Here is a 13,566-nt window from a genome sequence, read left to right as displayed (position 1 = left end):
CTGGCCAAGTCCTCCTATTTAGGACAGGACCGCGGCACTCAGACATGGTCACTTTAAGGTGGCAGGACCACGTTTGGATCACACTGTGACTGGCTGCACTGGCCACTTAATTCTGGTTTGTGCTGGAGCCTGGCGGAAACTAGTCGGAAACAGAGGAGCGCGAATCGCGATGGGACGGGACCGTCGTGTGTGCAGCTGCAGACTGCTGCGGTGGTGCTGCCAGTCACAATGACAGCACTTCTCTGCCACTGCCCAGCTCTAACTGTGCCCCTCACCCCATCATCGGCTGCCTCGCATCACCGCGCTCTCTCTCTGCCAGGCGCCAGGATCTTTGGGGGTTGGATATAGCCTGCCCTGGATATAGCAGGGTTTAGTGCACCTGTGCGGGACTGTGAAGAGGGGACTGAAAGGGGTTAAAACGGCCTTCACAGTACTTATTAACCCCTTTTAGTTATTAACCCCTTTCAATTCGCGGAGGTGGGCGTGGTTTGTTGTGTCAGTACCGGAGAGCAGGCAGTTACACGGACACCTCAGGCTGTAGTCCGCACAGAGCAGGCAGTGCGCAGGACACCTCAGGCTCACAGCAAGGACCCGGCGCGGGAAATTGGAAACTGTATCTCAGAGCCAGTCTATCAAGCGGGCAGTGACACCAGATCAGTGTTCCTCCTCCATTGCTGCCCGAGATGAAGAGCAGAAAACGTGCCCTGCAGCCGCCAGAAGAGTGCGGGGTCTGGTTAGACGCGTCTCAGCTTAAGAAGAAATGCCACCAGGTGACTAGCGCGTTCATGTACGACAATGTGAACGGGACGTTGCGGTTCATGTACCAGCGGGGCCACTAGGCTGGCATGTGTAGGGAAGGAAGGTGGCACCATCCTGTGGAGGAGACCGGGGCTCAGGCAAGTCACAGGCTGCTAAGCTGGTCTCCTGGAGGTGGCGACCTGCAGCCTTGCATGTGGTGCTCTTCACAATTCCCCGCTGGCATAGATAGCGCTGTCCTTAGTGCCCTATTGTTTCTGGTCAGTAGTTGGAGAGGTGCCCAGTATTATGGTGTGCCCTACCTGAGGGCAGCAGAATCTAGTGACCCTGCACCTCAATCCGAATCTCTGCTGGCAGCATATAAGGCCAGACAGCCACCAGTGAGCGTGTCTATGACGGGTCAGTGCTGACAGTGTTAGGGTCCGTTCACACCACCGGATTTATGGGTCCACATATTTGGGTCCACACCTGTTCCACCTCATTTTAATGAGGCCAGCATCCATGTCCACATTCATAGTTCCGTTACGCGGCCCTGCCAAAAAGACTGCGGACAAGAATAGGCATCGTTCTGCAAAATGCACACCGGACACAGCCGGTATCCCTGTTTTGGTCTTGAGAATGTACTAGTATACTGAATTATAATGCTGTGTAACACTTAGGGGGTCATTTATCAAACTGGTGTAAAGTAGAGCTGGCTTAGTTGCCCATAGCAACCAATCAAATTCCTCCTTTCACTTTCCAAAGGAGCTGTGAAAATGAAAGGTGGAATCTGGTTGCTATGGGCAACTAAGCCAGTTCTACTTTACACCAGTTTGATAAATCTCCCCCTTAGTGTTCTGAAATCTACTGAATGACACTGACATAATGCTGTGTGTGTAATAAAATAGCTTTCAGGACCCTAAGGCCTCTTTCACACGGGCGTTGCGGGAAAATGTGCGGGTGCGTTGCGGGAACATCCGCGATTTTTCTGCGCGAGTGCTTTTTGCACTCGCGTGAGAAAAATCATGCGTGTTTGGTACCCAAACCCGAACTTGCTTGGTTAGGTGTTGTGTAGATGTTATTAACCACCTCCGGACCGCTGTACGCACAGACGCGTCCTGGAGGTGGTTGATTCATTCCTCCTGGACGCGCCGGCGCGTCCTCTCGCGAGACGCGAGATTTCCTGTGAACGCGCGCACACAGGCGCGCGCGCTCACAGGAACGGAAGGTAAGAGAGTTGATCTCCAGCCTGCCAGCGGCGATCGTTCGCTGGCAGGCTGGAGATGTGTTTTTTTTAACCCCTAACAGGTATATTAGACGCTGTTTTGATAACAGCGTCTAATATACCTGCTACCTGGTCCTCTGGTGGTCCCATTTGTTTGGATCGACCACCAGAGGACACAGGTAGCTCAGTAAAGTCCCACCAAGCACCACTACACTACACTACACCCCCCCCGTCACTTATTAACCCCTTATTAGCCCCTGATCACCCCTAATCACCCCTGATCACCCCATATAGACTCCCTGATCACCCCCCTGTCATTGATTACCCCCCTGTCATTGATCAACCCCCTGTAAAGCTCCATTCAGATGTCCGCATGATTTTTACGGATCCACTGATAGATGGATCGGATCCGCAAAACGCATCCGGACGTCTGAATGAAGCCTTACAGGGGCATGATCAATGACTGTGGTGATCACCCCATATAGACTCCCTGATCACCCCCCTGTCATTGATCACCCCCCTGTCATTGATTACCCCCCTGTAAAGCTCCATTCAGACGTCCGCATGATTTTTACGGATCCACTGATAGATGGATCGGATCCGCAAAACGCATCCGGACGTCTGAATGAAGCCTTACAGGGGCATGATCAATGACTGTGGTGATCACCCCATATAGACTCCCTGATCACCCCCCTGTAAAGCTCCATTCAGATGTCCGCATGATTTTTACGGATCCACTGATAGATGGATCGGATCCGCAAAACGCATCCGGACGTCTGAATGAAGCCTTACAGGGGCATGATCAATGACTGTGGTTATCACCCCATATAGACTCCCTGATCACCCCCCTGTCATTGATTACCCCCCTGTAAAGCTCCATTCAGACGTCCGCATGATTTTTACGGATCCACTGATAGATGGATCGGATCCGCAAAACGCATCCGGACGTCTGAATGAAGCCTTACAGGGGCATGATCAATGACTGTGGTGATCACCCCATATAGACTCCCTGATCACCCCCCTGTCATTGATTACCCCCCTGTCATTGATCACCCCCCTGTAAAGCTCCATTCAGACGTCCGCATGATTTTTACGGATCCACTGATGGATGGATCGGATCCGCAAAACGCATCCGGACGTCTGAATGAAGCCTTACAGGGGCATGATCAATGACTGTGGTGATCACCCCATATAGACTCCCTGATCACCCCCCTGTCATTGATCACCACCCCTGTCATTGATCACCACCCCTGTCATTGATCACCACCCCTGTCATTGATCACCACCCCTGTCATTGATCACCCCCCTGTCATTGATCACCCCCCTGTCATTGATCACCCCCCTGTCATTGATCACCCCCCCTGTCATTGATCACCCCCCCTGTCATTGATCACCCCCCCTGTCATTGATCACCCCCCCTGTCATTGATCACCCCCCCTGTCATTGATCACCCCCCCTGTCATTGATCACCCCCCTGTCATTGATCACCCCCCTGTCATTGATCACCCCCCTGTCATTGATCAACCCCCTGTCATTGATCAACCCCCCTGTCATTGATCACCCCTCTGTCATTGATCACCCCCCTGTAAGGCTCCATTCAGACATTTTTTTGGCCCAAGTTAGCGGAATTATTATTTTTTTTTCTTACAAAGTCTCATATTCCACTAACTTGTGACAAAAAATAAAATCTCACATGAACTCACCATACCCCTCACGGAATCCAAATGCGTAAAATTTTTTAGACATTTATATTCCAGACTTCTTCTCACGCTTTAGGGCCCCTAGAATGCCAGGGCAGTATAAATACCCCACATGTGACCCCATTTCGGAAAGAAGACACCCCCAGGTATTCCGTGAGGGGCATATTGAGTCCATGAAAGATTGAAATTTTTGTCCCAAGTTAGCGGAACGGGAGACTTTGTGAGAAAAAAATAAAAAATATAAATTTCCGCTAACTTGTGCCAAAAAAAAAAAAATTCTATGAACTCGCCATGCCCCTCATTGAATACCTTGGGGTGTCTTCTTTCCAAAATGGGGTCACATGTGGGGTATTTATACTGCCCTGGCATTCTAGGGGCCCCAAAGCGTGAGAAGAAGTCTGGTATCCAAATGTCTAAAAATGCCCTCCTAAAAGGAATTTGGGCCCCTTTGCGCATCTAGGCTGCAAAAAAGTGTCACACATCTGGTATCGCCGTACTCAGGAGAAGTTGAGGAATGTGTTTTGGGGTGTCTTTTTACATATACCCATGCTGGGTGAGATAAATATCTTGGTCAAATGCCAACTTTGTATAAAAAAATGGGAAAAGTTGTCTTTTGCCAAGATATTTCTCTCACCCAGCATGGGTATATGTAAAAAGACACCCCAAAACACATTCCCCAACTTCTCCCGAGTACGGAGATACCAGATGTGTGACACTTTTTTGCAGCCTAGGTGGGCAAAGGGGCCCATATTCCAAAGAGCACCTTTCGGATTTCACTGGTCATTTACCTACTTACCACACATTAGGGCCCCTGGAAAATGCCAGGGCAGTATAACTACCCCACAAGTGACCCCATTTTGGGAAGAAGACACCCCAAGGTATTCCGTGAGGGGCATGGCGAGTTCCTAGAATTTTTTATTTTTTGTCACAAGTTAGTGGAAAATGATGATTTTTTTTTTTTTTTTTTTTTTTCATACAAAGTCTCATATTCCACTAACTTGTGACAAAAAATAAAAACTTCCATGAACTTACTATGCCCATCAGCGAATACCTTGGGGTCTATTCTTTCCAAAATGGGGTCACTTGTGGGGTAGGTATAATGCCCTGGTATTTTAGGGGCCCAAATGTGTGGTAAGGAGTTTGAAATCAAATTCTGTAAAAAATGACCAGTGAAATCCGAAAGGTGCTCTTTGGAATATGGGCCCCTTTGCCCACCTAGGCTGCAAAAAAGTGTCACACATCTGGTATCTCCGTATTCAGGAGAAGTTGGGGAATGTGTTTTGGGGTGTCTTTTTACATATACCCATGCTGGGTGAGAGAAATATCTTGGCAAAAGACAACTTTTCCCATTTTTTTATACAAAGTTGGCATTTGACCAAGATATTTATCTCACCCAGCATGGGTATATGTAAAATGACACCCCAAAACACATTCCCCAACTTCTACTGAATACGGAGATACCAGATGTGTGACACTTTTTTGCAGCCTAGGTGGGCAAAGGGGCCCACATTCCAAAGAGCACCTTTCGGATTTCACTGGTCAGTTTTTACAGAATTTGATTTCAAACTCCTTACCACACATTTGGGCCCCTAGAATGCCAGGGCAGTATAACTACCCCACAAGTGACCCCATTTTGGAAAGAAGAGACCCCAAGGTATTTCGTGATGGGCATAGTGAGTTCATGGAAGTTTTTATTTTTTGTCACAAGTTAGTGGAATATGAGACTTTGTAAGAAAAAAAAAAAAAAAAAAAAAATCATCATTTTCCGCTAACTTGTGACAAAAAATAAAAAGTTCTATGAACTCACTATCCCCATCAGCGAATACCTTAGGGTGTGTACTTTCCGAAATGGGGTCATTTGTGGGGTGTTTGTACTGTCTGGGCATTGTAGAACCTCAGGAAACATGACAGGTGCTCAGAAAGTCAGAGCTGCTTCAAAAAGCGGAAATTCACATTTTTGTACCATAGTTTGTAAACGCTATAACTTTTACCCAAACCATTTTTTTTTTTACCCAAACATTTTTTTTTTTATCAAAGACATGTAGAACAATAAATTTAGAGCAAAATTTATATATGGATGTCATTTTTTTTGCAAAATTTTACAACTGAAAGTGAAAAATGTCATTTTTTTGCAAAAAAAATCGTTAAATTTCGATTAATAACAAAAAAAGTAAAAATGTCAGCAGCAATGAAATACCACCAAATGAAAGCTCTATTAGTGAGAAGAAAAGGAGGTAAAATTCATTTGGGTGGTAAGTTGCATGACCGAGCAATAAACGGTGAAAGTAGTGTAGGTCAGAAGTGTAAAAAGTGGCCTGGTCTTTCAGGGTGTTTAAGCACTGGGGGCTGAGGTGGTTAATTTCCCTTATAACATGGTTATAAGGGAAAATAATAGCATTCTGAATACAGAATGCTTAGTAGGTGATCAATTGAGGGTTAAAAAAAAATAAAAAAAATTAACTCGCCTTCTCCTCTTGTTCGCGTAGTTCCTGGTCTCTTTACTACTTTAATGATGAGCTGTGGGCTAAAGGACCTTTGACGTCAGATCACATGGTACATCACCGTGGTGATGGACCATGTGATTGGAGCATGTGATCTGACGTCACCACAGGTCCTAGCCGATAGTTCATCTTTTGAGAAGTAAAGAAGAGACCAGGACCTACGCGAACAAGAGGAGAAGGTGAGTTAATTTTTAAAAAATTTTTTTTAACCCTCAATTGATCACCTACTAAGCATTCTGTATTCAGAATGCTATTATTTTCCCTTATAACCATGTTATAAGGGAAAATAATACAGTGAATAGACTGTCACCTAGCAACCATGCGTGAAAATCGCACTGCACTTGCTTGCGGATGCTTGCGATTTTCACGCAACCCCATTCACTTCTATGGGGCCTGCGTTACATGATAAACGCACAATATAGAGCATGCTGCGATTTTCATGCAACGCATAAGTGATGCGTGAAAGTCACCGCTCATGTGCACAGCCCCATAGAAATAAATGGGTCTGGATTCAGTGCGGGTGCAATGCGTTCACCTCACGCATCGCATCCGTGCGGAATACTCGCCCGTGTGAAAGGGGCCTAAGGGTTACACAGCATTATAATTCGGTATAATGCTGTGCAGTCCTGTGAGAGGGGGGGCTGTACGGGACATGTCACTGACGCCCGCTGTGTTTCTCGCATTCAGCTCGCTGGTGGCTGTCTGGCCTATCTGGTGATAGACTCCTATTAAAAGTGCGGGTTCTCCACGCGTCCTGAGGAGACCTAGTCTGAGAACATGCATTTGGCAACTGTAACGCTTTAACCCCTTCAGGACTCAGGTATTTTCCGTCTTTGCATTTTCTTTTTTTACCTCCTGCCTTCCCAGATCCATAACTTCTTTTTTTTTTTTCCATTTGCATCGCTGTATGAGGGGTGTTTTTTGTGGCACAAGTTGTACTTTCTAACGCCACCATGTAATATTGTATCCGATGAAGTGGGAAAAAAACAGAATTCTGCTATTTTCCTATGTGGAAAAACTGACCTGTTACCTTCATCTTCCAGGGCAGTACGATTGCAGCGATACCATGTTTGAATAGTTTTTCTTCTGTTTTAATACTGAAAAAAATAAACTCTGGAAATGTTTCTTTTTATCCAAATATTCTAACTCCCATAACTTTATATTTACATCTACGGAGCTGTGTTAGGGCTCATTTTTCGCAGGGTGATCTGTACCTTTCAGAGATACCATTTTGGGGGTGTACGACTTTTTGATCACTCCTTATTTATCTATTACACAGGCGCTTGCACTCCTAATTACTAACGCTGCGGTACCGCCGCCGCTGCTATTCACAAGTGACGCGTGTATTTTATACTATGGTACTGCGCGATGCACTCCCTGTCCACCTTCACTGTCTGGTCCTCCTAGCTATCCGTAGCTCTTACTGTGACATCACACAGCGCTCCGTGTGAGCGCGAGCGAGCAAACTTTTAAAACGGAGCTGTGCTGCCGGCCAGGGCAAGCTCAGTTAAAGTAAAAGCAATAGGGTTCAGCCTCCCGAATCCCCTTCATGTTGATGTGAGAGCGAGAAAAAAGGGCACGAATATACAGTCGAATAAACAAGAACTGAGAAACAGGTAATCACCAATCTGAAGTTGTAGAGCTACTGTAGACCGTGACAGACAGTAAGTGCATCGCGCAGTACCATAGTATAAAATACACTTTTTGATCATGTTTTATTTAATTTTTTGGGGATGTGAAGTGGCGAATTGGCCACATTGAATCTTTTTTCGTTACACCATATTTTAGTAGTGCAGGCATTTCTGGATACAGTGAGGCTTATGTGTTTTTATTTGGGGGAAAGGGGGTTGATTTGAAATAATAAAAAAAATATATATAATTTAAAAATAGATTGGCAATTGTATGCTGTAATGAATAGTGTTGAGCAAACTTGTGTTTTCAAGTTTGGCGTACAAGGTTCGGGTTATCTAAGAATTCCGTTATGGATTCCACTACCACCGCCCATAAGTTATGTGGTAGGGGAATCCATACCGGAATTCTTAGATAACCTGAACCTTGTACGCCGGACTTGGAAACATAAGTTCACTCATCCCTAGTAATGAATGTTTATCTGTAACAGAATACAGCATTTAGTACTGTATATTCCAGTGCTGCCACCTGCAGGCCTGTATTGGGATATACCAGTGACGGGCATCAATTCCTCAAGCAGGCTCCAGCCAATCACTGTAGTGTAACAGCTTCCCAGATCTCAGCCGGGAAGCTGTTACTAGCGCAAAAGCACACAGCTCCTGCATTTTTACTGCTCATGCCACTGCTCATGCACGCTTGACCACAAAAACAGGTGAGGCCTCTGCCAGATGAGAGGTAAGTTGTCCTGTGTTCCCCCATCACTGCCTCCAGCCGCCCCATCCACCAATGGCTGTCTGTTCTGACTGCACCAGCCTCTCATACAGAGAATCAGAAGAACAACCCCCCAGGGCATGCTGGTGCAGTCAGTACACCATGTTTGGCCTGCACAGAGTGCTCATTGTGGGGTTCATCATGGTGCTGATGGGCTAATGTAAGGCTAGGGCTACACACGGTGATTCTGGTCGTGGCCAGGATTGCTGAGTAGCGGTGATGCCACACAAATCTAGATGGAATAGAATCGGCCATGTTGGATTTCTTGCAACTGCTGCTGCGATCTCATTCATTTCTATAGGATCACCACTACTTGGCAATCCTGGCTGCAACCAGTGTCGCCCTAGCCTAATACTCAAGAAGCAAGGCCGTACAGTGACCTTCCAGTCCCAGGCTTGTATACTTCTGCCTGGGGTACAGACGGGGTCACATGCACTGCTTCAGCCAGTGAGTGGCCTTAGTGGTGACGTGTCCCCAAGTGACTCTGACTCAGCAGTGACTTCATTGGCTGCAGTGTGGCGCTCATGACCCTGACCATAGCCTGCTCAGAAGTAAACAAGCCTGAGACTGGAAGATCAAGGAGCAGGACAGAGTCAAAAAGGTTGTTCTCACGTGTAGGCCTTATTTATTTATTTTTTTTCACCAGTGCTTTTTGCTGTAAAAAACGCTAGCTCAAGATTTTAGCTGAAGATCTATTGGAATACAAACTGCGGTCTACACTGCATTTTTTTTTTTAATGAAGACCAAATCACTTGGCAGAAGTTGAACTCTGCACCACATGTCAAGTCAACGTCCTTCAGAATTAGGATGAGTTTTTTCTGCTGTTTTTTGTGTGGAAAATCTGTCACGTTGTGACTGTACCCCAAAGAAACCCTCCAGCAAGAAAACCTCATACATAAATGCATGTTGCCCTTACATCAGATCACTGCTGGTTTCTACGGGCTGCACAAATGTTTTGATTGGTTGGGAAAGGTGGTCAGTGTCTATCCTGCTGGACCCTTCCGGCTTGTCCCTCAAACGTCTGTATGTTAAGGCTCATGCACCCGACCATGACTGGCCCGGGATATGCGGTCTATGTGTCTGCTGGACTGACCGCAGCTTCCCTGAACTGACTGTATCATAGTGTTTTATGATGTGAGGTCAGTTCAGGGAATCCCCAATTGGCCCAGGAGATCGGGCAGACCACTAATGAGTCCATGAGCAGCATGAAGTACTGGGGACACATATCGATACATGCGACCAGCTGTTGTACCCTGATGCCCCCAAATGATACCCTTTAGCAGATCAACCTGACCTTTAAGGAGCCTAATGGATAATTACAATTGTAACCTCCATGTTTATATGGCTTTAAACTTTCTGTTTTAGATGGTGATCCCCTGCACGTCGTCAAGATTTAATCCACTTTCAAGAACAAAATCTATGGATTCTGTGCAGGTTGACTTTACTCAGACAAAGTCTCCTCAGCTTTTCACCAAGCAGACTTCAATGTATTCCTTCTTCTCCGCCGCTGGTAAGGAGCACTTACTAGACTGTATTCTAGTGTAGGATTACGGTAAAATCTACCACCACACACTTAGTTCCTATTTAAGGGGCTACATTTTATCATACATGAAGCCAATGTGGCGTATTGCTTATGTGTAAACCTTTAGAAAGTTCCTTGCATACCTCACATTGTGTAGGACATGATGGCACAGTGAATGGTTGTGTTTGCATATTGCAAATCCTACAAGATCCGCAGCAGAAATCTGAAGCCTACACTTGGGTTCCTGGCAGGGGGCTGCAGCAGGTCTGCACATGGATTAGCCCCATTGAAATGAGTCTAAAATGCAACTATGAATCCTTTCTTTTCTCTACAAAATATGTTGTCTTTTTCAGGCAGTAGGAACAAGCGGTCGCCCATTACTGATATTAATACATTGATTCAAGAAACTCCTAAGTGTGAGACAGGAAACGCATACGAATCTCTGAATGTGATGGAACAGTCACCTGTTGGTATGTGGCCCGTTATCCTTGATTGACTGACGATTGCCAGATCTATCCTTAGTTTACTCCCTAGCAGAAAACTTTCAATCGGTGGGGAGAGCTGAACACACAGGGCCGGTATCCGTGTTCTGCAGATCTGCAATTTGCAGACCACAAAAACTGCTACGGCTGTGTGCTGGAGCCCTAAGGCTCATCTCCACTTACCCAGCACCCCATGCATGTAGCTTCCCATGCCGTCACAGCCCCCATAAGATTGCCGAACTGTAGTCCTAGCAGGACACAGTACACGCAGACTACTTTACACACCCCTCTCCCATATAATATGTGTGCCTATGAGACACCCTCCACTGCCAATAAGCCAGATCCAGTCAGCCTCCAGAGACCAATACAGGAGGAGCACACCGCTCTGGCAGTATGACAACGGCTGTGTGCTTTCTTGCCTGGCAGGAGCCGTTCTTTATAGTCATGGCATCTAGCTGCATGCTTTCAGCACTAGTTATAAAGGGCAGGAAGCAAAACCTGGTACTAATGTTGTAGTCAAAGCCTGAAAAAGTGCACTTAACCTTTTGTTGGTATGCGTCTGAGGGTAATGTATGTATTTTTATTCTCGCTAGAAACTTCTATGTGCTCGAAACCTGCTGAAATCCAGGAGAGCGTCTCTTTATGTAACCTACACAGAAATACTAGAGAGCCAGTAAGCTCAGGACAAAATGAAAACAATGACCGGAGCTGGGTGCTGGAGCAATCGGGCAACCATTCTGGCAGCTTCTCCAATGTCTCCGTAGTCCGAACTCAAGACAAGTCTCCGAACCATGGTTTTTCTTCAGAATTCCAGAATAAACTGTCTGACTCTTCAATTGTCAAATGTCCTCAAAAGGATTATCATGAGGAAGACAGTTGTCTTCTAAGTCAGTTTGACAGTCCGCTTTTCACACAGGATACACAAGGGAACAGAGTCATCTGTCACCAGTCTACAAGTGATCGACATCTGACCACACCACTTCAGGACAAAACTAATGTCACTTGGCACACAAGAAGTCAGATAAAAGGAACTCTACAGACTTTGTGCGATGAAGATTCCCTCCACATAATGTTCACCCAAGATTCTGAAGGAAACATGGTTATAAAACATTAGGCAGAGCTACATCACACAACTGAACTATACAGGTTTCTCAATGCACATGTATGATTACTGTTCACCCCAAAAAAGGGTGGACCCTCAACCTGAACACAGCAAATCTGCTGCATCTCAATCTTATTAATGAGGGTTTTTTGGAGGCTTGTGACATGGGCCAGTGATCAGGAATGAACAGCACTTGTTCCTCTAACTGCCCCATGTAAACTTACCACTGATCACAAGACAAGCAAAATGAGCTCTGAGCTATATTACCAACTGGATGTCTGTCGCAAATACACACTGGATTTGTCAAAGATGTATTTTCCACCATGTGAACAATATCCTTAGTCCATTTATGTTTTCCATTAATGTTGAATTCACTTCTGGCTTTGACTCAAAAAACAGCACCAAAATTACCACAAAAACTGTGGCGCTTTTCACAAAAAATGCTGTGTGTGAAAACCGCTTTAATCTTCTGATCGCCATTAGCTGCTATACTGATGGATGTGGCTATGCCAGTTAGCTTAGCCCATTAAAGGGGTTTTCCAGGATTTTAATTTTTGTGGTCTATCCTCAGAAAAGGCCATCCATATCTGATCAGTTATGTGGGTTTTGAACCCCCAGAGATCAGATATTGACCTACCCTGAGGAAAAACAATCAATATTGAAACCTTGGAAAACCCCTTTAGAGTGTCACCCATCTTGGCAGTCATAGGAATTGCCATAAACAGGGCCGGCTCCAGGTTCATGTGGGCCCTTGGGCGATAAATCCCAGTGGGCCCCCATGAGGCATTTTTTTACATTGACATGTCCCCCTGTGGCTCCTACACGGTATAATGACCCCCAGTGGCCCCTATACAGTATAATGACTACTAGTGGCCCTTCAAACAGTATAATGAACCCCCAATTCCCCCCCCCCCCCCACTGTATAATGACCACCTGTGGCCCTGCATTCAGAATAATAACCCCCAGTCGCCCCCATTTAGAATAATGACCCCCAGTAGCCCCCACACTGGGGGAATACTGTATGGAGGGGGCTCTGGGGGTATTTATACTGAATGGAGGGTCATTGGTGATCATTACTAAATGGGGGACACTGGGGGTCATTATACTATGTAAAGGGCCCTCACAGTATAATGACCCCACAGTGGCCCTCCATTCAGAATAATGACCCCCAGTCGCCCCCACACTGGGGGTTATACTGTATGGAGGGGGCACGAGGGGTTATTATATTTAATGGGGGATCTGGTGGTCATTATGCTAAATGGAGGGTCAATGGGGATCATTATACTAAATGGGGGGCACTGGGAGTCATTATACTGTGTAAGGGACCCTCACAGTGTGATGAATGACCCCCCAGTGGCCCCCTCACATACCTATCATTGCAGGGGAGCTGGCGGTCCTGTCATTCACTAACCGCAGCTCCCTGCGCTCCTTCTCTCCTCCGCTGCAGCAGTGAGCCAGGCCTGGAGGAGAGAAGGAGATGTGCAGTGATGGAGCTAGAACTGACTGGGCCCCACAGCGAAATTTAGTACGCCCCCCTCCCCCCAATGTGTGTTCACATTACGTTTTTCCTATCGGTTTGATGTATACACATGTGCAGCACTCCACGTTTTTGTATCCTGCAGAGTCCAGTAAGAAAATGCAGACGTTAACGTATATGTTTGTTTACAATGGAACTGTATGGTGAACGGACGCCACTGTACGGCATCAGTCTGAGGCATCTGTTATTAACACAGACATTTTCAGTATGCATTAAATGGATGGCAAAAATGTGATGTGAACCCAGCCCTAGTGTCAGAATAAGCCCCAGTACACAGCGGAGCAGCGTGGCGGAGAGGGGAGGCCGCCATGTACTGACAGAGCGCTACCTGGTCCTGGTGGTCAGGGGTGAGGACTGTGCTT

The 13,566-nt window shown here is 46.3% G+C and overlaps 1 protein-coding gene across 1 annotated transcript; it reads left to right on the top strand.

Annotated features, from left to right (window-relative positions):
* The first annotated feature begins 509 nt into the window (after positions 1-509).
* LOC120993376 (aurora kinase A and ninein interacting protein) lies at positions 510-11,790 on the top strand. Its single transcript, XM_040421887.1, has 4 exons — positions 510-770; positions 9,927-10,071; positions 10,437-10,553; positions 11,159-11,790. Exons 1-4 carry the CDS (start codon positions 684-686, stop codon positions 11,677-11,679), a joined length of 870 nt encoding a protein of 289 aa, XP_040277821.1. The 5' UTR covers positions 510-683; the 3' UTR covers positions 11,680-11,790.
* Positions 11,791-13,566: the final 1,776 nt, after the last annotated feature.

Source organism: Bufo bufo, chromosome 3 (genome assembly GCF_905171765.1).
Source record: "Bufo bufo chromosome 3, aBufBuf1.1, whole genome shotgun sequence".
Taxonomy (NCBI): Eukaryota; Metazoa; Chordata; class Amphibia; order Anura; family Bufonidae; genus Bufo; species Bufo bufo.
Note: the sequence above shows the minus strand (reverse complement) of the source record. Positions and strands in the feature narration are given on the sequence as shown.